The following is a 6,497-nucleotide window of genomic DNA, read 5'->3' on the forward strand; positions in this document are numbered from 1 at the left end:
TAATTTTCAGTGGAGTATTTGAAGTTTGTCGAAGAGCCAATAGGAAAGACTTCTTGGGTGTGCTGTCATAAGTAAACCGTCCTCGATTCGTAAAGGATCAGTGTGTTTGGTGGCTTCAGGTATCTATAACAAACAGGTGTTTTGGCACTACATTATAGACCTGTTACTAACCTGAGAACAGGCTGGTTATGATAAGCCTTGACGGCGCAATTTGAAACAAGTGAACACATCGTCAGAATCCAAAGAGCTGCCGCAGCAAGCGATGACCGGAAGACGCCACGCGGTTAATCGAACTAAGTTCTGACTCAAAAGCCAAAAACCTCACATACACCGTGGTTCTTTTCCAGCTTAGGGACTGTCTCATGGCTTGTCGTTAAGCATTGTTTGTTTTATGCAGCTTCTTTCTATTGGTTGGTGTGGGCTGTACAAAGGAGAATCCAGTTTCATCAAGGGGTCATTGGTCAAAGAAGTATAAATGGTCAAGATCATCAATCAGTGCACTAGACGAGAACATGTAGGCATTTTTCTGTTGTCTGTACATCTCAAATGAGTACTATCCAAAAGCTATCATCAGGTGAGTATTGCGGTTGAGCTTCAATCATAAGTCTCTCACATCTGGTCACGCAAATGGGACTGAGCTGATGCTGATAAACAACTTTTCTACATAGATGTTTACTTATATCCTGACTCGTAAGAGTTTCAACATTAATTACTTCAAAAGCCGATAGCTCCACGACCTGAATATATCAATTGCTGATCATCAACGTAACCGCAGAGCTTTTATAGTATCAATCAGAATGTCACCGTTCAAAATTCCCCGTAGCCTTCAATATCCGCGTCATATCAGACAGTTACATCGCAGAGCGAGCTGTCAGAGCCAAGTTGTTCCCCCACTTTCCGCTCTTAATTACATTACTTCTTGAGCGCATATGCATATCCGATGATACTAATTGAATCACGTGCAGTTTTGGTGTTCCTCAATGGTTCCTAGGGCGGGTTATAAGTCCAACGGCCATCATTGAGTGAGGTGTCATACGATCATACCGACTTAACCTCGATGTCAAGAGGTCAACTTCGCGACGGTGGTAGTTAAACATTCGTCTTTCAAGCTCAGTGAGCTCATATAGCGGTCCGGCACTACTGCGTTCCCGCGCGCTGACAAGGTTTTCTACTTTCGCATGCTCTTCTTCCAAAACGTCTACGGGCCAGAGAGATTGTCTCTCGTCCAGGGTTTGCGAAGGAAAAAAGTCATCCAACAGTAATAGGGTCTGCATGAGGCGACCATCTAGGCTTCCAGGGTTTCGATGTGTGACAGCATTTTGCAAGCCTGTTCGGAGTGTCTAGGTTTTCTGTCAATTTAGGAGCACTTCTTAGGGCTGTTCGTAATCTCACCTCCCAAGTTTGTGTTTCAGACTGGATCTTGGCGCCGCCTCTCCGGAGCCAGAACAGAAGTCTTTGCTGTTCAGGTGTCCAAGGCCCAGTAATGAGATCATCGGGTATTGTGGCTTTGGGGTGTACATCGACATAAAAGCCAAGAGGGGGTTTGGCGCCATCGAGACCGTAAAGAAGCCAGTCATACTCGAAACAGTCTTTTGAGTCGAAATGACCAAACCCGCCACTACGGTCGTGAGGAGAATCCAACGGTTTGTTGTCGTCTGGTTCCTCGTCTTTCAAACTGGCATGAGTATGTGAGTACCATCTATCACGAGCGAAACGCCAGGCCCATATCTGCCGGGCCTGGAAAATGATATCCACGTTGATCCAAGGGCTAGCTAGTACAGCTGACTGAGAACTGTTAACGTGATTGATTTCAATGTTGCCGGAAAGGCCATACATACTTGAAGCTCAGGGTCCCCTGGGAAGAGTTCAGGGAAGTTTTCCAGTTGACTGAGTGACCTCGACTCATTTGTTGTGCTGCGCTTCAGAACCGTTTTGATCGTACGTTTGTCGACACCAAACCAACAGTCCCAGGTAGCATGAAAAGCGGCAATAATCAGGTTGACTAGTGTCGAACGGCCAGAGAGCATGCGACCAAGATAGGGGCTAGCGCGGGGGAAGTTCAAGTTCTCGCTGAAGATGAATATGCGTTCAAGGATTTCGAGTGGCAGATTAAGCTCTATCAGAGATCTGCGCTTAGTAGCCAAACGTGCCGCAAGCCGTGAAGGTCTTTTTTGCGGCGGTTTCTGGGTCGATGTTGCTTTGGAAGTGGCGGCTTTGCCACGTTTGCCTCTGACCTTTATGGGAGTCAACTTCATCCTACGGGTAACAAGTTCCGTAATCTTTCTTCTACCGCCGTTGACCTGTGACACTGTCAAAAACCAGCTTCATTTTGGAAAAGATAAAAGCCCAGACATGTGCTGAACTTACAGCCGGGCAGAGGAGGGGGTATCAAAGATGGTTCAATGGATGGCCGAAGCTGAGGTAAGAATGGTGTAAGTGAAAAACCTTATGCCTCCAATATCGGACTCAGATGACCCAAAACAATTTTTCCTCCGGCAGTTGAAAAAAAATAAATACACGCAGATGCGACGAAAAAAAATAGTAGTGCATGAGATGTGATGCCATATCGGATTGTTGTCACTATGAAAACCCTTCAACGACCCTAATCAGGAAAGCTTTAGTGAAGGAGAGGGTCTTTTTACGATCCCCATCTGTGGGTTATACAGTGCAGACACTGTGGCCAGGATGATGTCAAGAACTGAGCGTAATTGGATGGCCCGTGCACTCCGGACCCGACTTAAACTCTTTGCGTGGTAAAACGGCCAAAAAAAGTGTTGGCGGCATCATTGAGCTCGCGTCGCCAATCGCAAGCTTGCGATATATGTATCAACCACCGAAAGTGGCCTCACATTTCCAGCAAGGAAACCGTGTTGCATTCCGCCGGCCATCGCAATGTCTCCGACATTGCGTACTCCTGTGCCATCGACGAGCCTGCTACGATTCCTGCGATCCCAAACGGAGACGTCATTTACCTTCGGCCAGGGCCACCATTGTGCTGCCCTTCGATCTAGCCACGCTCGACCCGTGAGCCAGAATCCCCATTGCTTCGCGAGGAGGCCCGTAAGGACAGGAACGAGATCCATCTCAACAACGGCGGCGGCGACGACTTGTAAGAGGCCCGGTCTTCTTCGAACTTTGCCACTCTACCCCGAGTCCGTAACCAGCCGAGTAGGCCGCAAATGCAGCCCAGACGTCGCATTCTTCAGCACAACCTGCACAAGACGGGATGCCTGCGATGATGGCTCGCCAGTTCCACGACGGACGTGGAAGGAAAGGCTCTGGGGAATAAGGGGAAGAGGAGGGGCAAAGCCGCTGCAACCCAACGACCTTCCAGTACACGATGACGGTGAAGGCGGTTCCATGTTCAACAATCGCCGAATATTGACCGCGAAGGCTGCCTTGGAGCCAAGACTGCGATGCACTGAAGTGGACGAAAACGGGGAGGTAATTCTGGTGGATGGAGAATTCAAGAAGACGGAGCTCATTGCAAAGGTCAGCTTGCGCTTGACACAAGACGAGAGGTTTTCAAAATGCTAACGAGGCATTGCTACAGTACGGCCTGCTGCCTCGTGACTTACGGAAGATTGACTCTTCCAATTTGCCTCACATTCTAGTCCGCCAGTCGGCGATTCTTCTGAATCTTCTGCACCTGAAAGTCCTCATCAAGAAGGACCGCGTGCTACTATTTGACGTTTACGGCTCGAAGACTTCATACCCGCAGTCCGCTTTCATGTACGACCTGCAGGGCAAGCTGAAGCAGAAAAACGTGCATGGCGGCGTGAACGGCCTGCCATACGAGTTCCGAGCCTTGGAAGCGGTGCTGACATCGGTCACGTCCGAACTAGAAGCCGACTTCGAATCCGTACGTGACCCCGTCATTCGCGTACTCAGCGAGCTTGAAGACGACATTGACCGTCACAAACTGCGTATTCTCCTTATTCTTTCCAAGAGGGTGAGCACCTTTGAGCAAAAGGCCAAGCTCGTGCGGGACGCCATCGAGGAGTTGCTAGAGGCGGACGATGATCTGGCGGCTATGTACCTGACTGAGAAGGCGCACGATCTCTACCGCGGCGTGGACGATCACACCGAGGTTGAGTTGCTGTTAGAGTCGTACAACAAGCTCTGCGACGAAATCGTACAGGAGGCCCAAAACTTGGTGTCCAGCATCCGCAATACCGAGGAAATGTAAGACTACATGCTTATCTCTGAAGTCCCGTAACAGGCAATTGCTGACCCAAACAGTATTCGCGCCATCCTTGACGCAAACCGCAACTCCCTAATGCTCTTGGACCTTAAGTTCAGCGTTGGTACCCTGGGTCTAGCCATGGGCACCTTTCTCGCCGGCCTCTACGGTATGAACCTCGAGAACTTCATCGAGGAGACCAACTGGGGCTTTGCCGGCGTCACGGGCATTTCAATCGTATGCTCGCTCATCGTCTGTTGGTACGGCCTCGTTAAGCTGCGCAAGGTTCAGCGCGTCAAGATGATGTTCGACGAACGCGGGCCTCTTTCCCGCAGTAGTAGCATCGGCACTACGAGCAACCGGAGCCAACACTGGTTCCAGGACGACGGCCCCGTCGGCCTACTCGAGGCCCGGAACCGCGAAAAGTTTAGAAGGGTGACGAACCAGAAGGCAGCCGCTGCGGCCGCTAATTCTAAGGAAGCGGCCAAGAAGAAGTGGTTCTGAAAGCGGCAAGGACCGTTTTTCTCTCCCTTCTCTTTCTTCTTCTTTTTCTTCTCATACTACACTGCCCCACGGCTTGCGCGTAAGCGCGGGAGCGTCTCTAGCCGAATGGTAACAAAAGGAAGTTCCTACTAAAGGACTTGGGGATCAGCGCAGGCAACCTTTTGACGGGTTGGGCCATGGCGTTCCGGAAAAGGGAGAGGCGAATTGCATTGATAAGCATTCAAGCAAAGAGGCGTCCAGCAGCGAGCGACTAGCAAAACGATAGGCACACTTCCACCCGCTTGTTCTCTTACAACGCAATGCACTAGCTCTCACAAATAATTGTACATCACCACTGTACCATGGTGCGCAGCACATACTCAGACGAAGCAAACTTAGACGGGGTCATCTTCTCATCTCATTGTACGGAGTTTAGTGGGCAGGGCCTGTACGATACACCAGACATTTCAACAATTATAGTATACCCCCTCCAAAATAGAACTCGCGATGAAATTATCAGATTATGTCGGATATGTGTGACCATAGTAGTTTGGTTTCGTCGGGCGATGAATAAGTCCGGATTCCTCCAGCCTTTACGGCTTAGAGACTGGTAAGCGGCATAGTAAAAGCAACATTTCCGAAGCGAGATGGCTCCTGCTCGAGGGCATTCATTCCGCATATTCAGTTTTCATTCCGTTCGTCTGTTCGCCAGTGTGTGTGGGACGCCTAAAAGAGATTTTTTCAGAGCAGAGGAGACTCTTCCCTTTGATGGCAATGGAAAGGCGAGTTGCCGGAAACGTCTTCTTAGTAGCTCGGACTACGAAACAAACGGGCTGGTGAAGAGCGAACAAAAGCAGAAGGGGAGGGGAAAAAATAAAATAAAAAAAAACTTAGAGACAGGAAGAGGGGGGGAAAAACGCCCTTCCTCGTTGTTTGTGGTCTCGTTTCAACAAAAGACCTTAGTTTTTTGTTGTTTTGCCTGGCGAAGTACCCGTGTCATCTGTATTGTTTTTTGGGTTTTCTCTTTATGTTTTCCCCCCTCCTCGAGACAGTGTATATGGCCTAACCCGGAAAAACCGTCCTGTGTCCCATGCCACACATCCTCGAGGCACATCGAGATCATACAACTTGGAACCATGCGAGAACAGGCGAAAACGAGGGCTGTTTTAGCTTCATAGTTTGACAATGGTGCAAAGCCACTAGCTCGCGTGTGTGGACTGGGCGGATGGTGGCTAGGCGGGGTCGTGGATGGGCCAGAGCTTCGTGGTCTCTCTCTCTCTCTCTCTTTTTCACTCACCCACTCTATCTATTTCTGCCACCACAAAGTAACCGCAACGTTGTGGTTGGGCGGAGACTATCTCCGTAGCTATCAAGTGGTTGAATATAGCCACCTTGGACCTGGAGCAGGAGGGCCCAGGCATCCTCATCCCGGCTGCTAATTGCTGGATGCGCTCGACTGACTCGTCGAACCAGATGCGTTATGAATCTATCTAGCTAGAGCTCTTCGGCAGCTAGTAAATGGCTCTGTACTGCATCAGTCTTTTCTTCAAAAGCAGTGGTGCATTCGCTCTGGGACCCAATGTCGCTCATGCTTACTTGCATTAATACGCAGGAGTAAACATGCATAGAGCCTCCAAACACGTTCGGCTCAGCCAGATCTTGGATTCGGGGCTGAGAGCAAAATGAGAAAGCAGACAAAGAAGCATTCCTGGGGCAGCTTACACCAACCAAAAAAGAACTGCTACGCGGGGAACTCAAACGGAGCTTCCGCCCAAAGAGGCGTTCCTTCCTCACCGTCATTGTTCGCGGTGGTTGCTCTGTCATTGAAATT

At 49.7% G+C, this 6,497-nt stretch overlaps 2 protein-coding genes across 2 annotated transcripts; one reads left to right on the forward strand and one right to left on the reverse strand.

Moving 5' to 3' along the window:
- Positions 1-977: 977 nt before the first annotated feature.
- Positions 978-2,255, reverse strand: CTRU02_207282 (actin cortical patch protein; the record flags this gene model as incomplete). Its single annotated transcript, XM_036719329.1, has 3 exons — positions 978-1,340; positions 1,393-1,785; positions 1,839-2,255. The coding sequence occupies 3 exons, from the start codon at positions 2,253-2,255 to the stop codon at positions 978-980; spliced, it is 1,173 nt and encodes a 390-aa protein (XP_036589036.1).
- A 637-nt stretch (positions 2,256-2,892) lies between these two features.
- On the forward strand, positions 2,893-4,687 carry CTRU02_207283 (inner membrane magnesium transporter; the record flags this gene model as incomplete). The annotated part of the gene is made up of 3 exons (XM_036719328.1): positions 2,893-3,492; positions 3,554-4,185; positions 4,243-4,687. 3 exons carry the CDS (start codon positions 2,893-2,895, stop codon positions 4,685-4,687), a joined length of 1,677 nt encoding a protein of 558 aa, XP_036589035.1.
- Positions 4,688-6,497: the final 1,810 nt, after the last annotated feature.

The sequence above is a fragment of the Colletotrichum truncatum genome (genome assembly GCF_014235925.2).
Source record: "Colletotrichum truncatum strain CMES1059 chromosome Unknown Contig_0004, whole genome shotgun sequence".
Classification (NCBI taxonomy): Eukaryota; Fungi; Ascomycota; class Sordariomycetes; order Glomerellales; family Glomerellaceae; genus Colletotrichum; species Colletotrichum truncatum.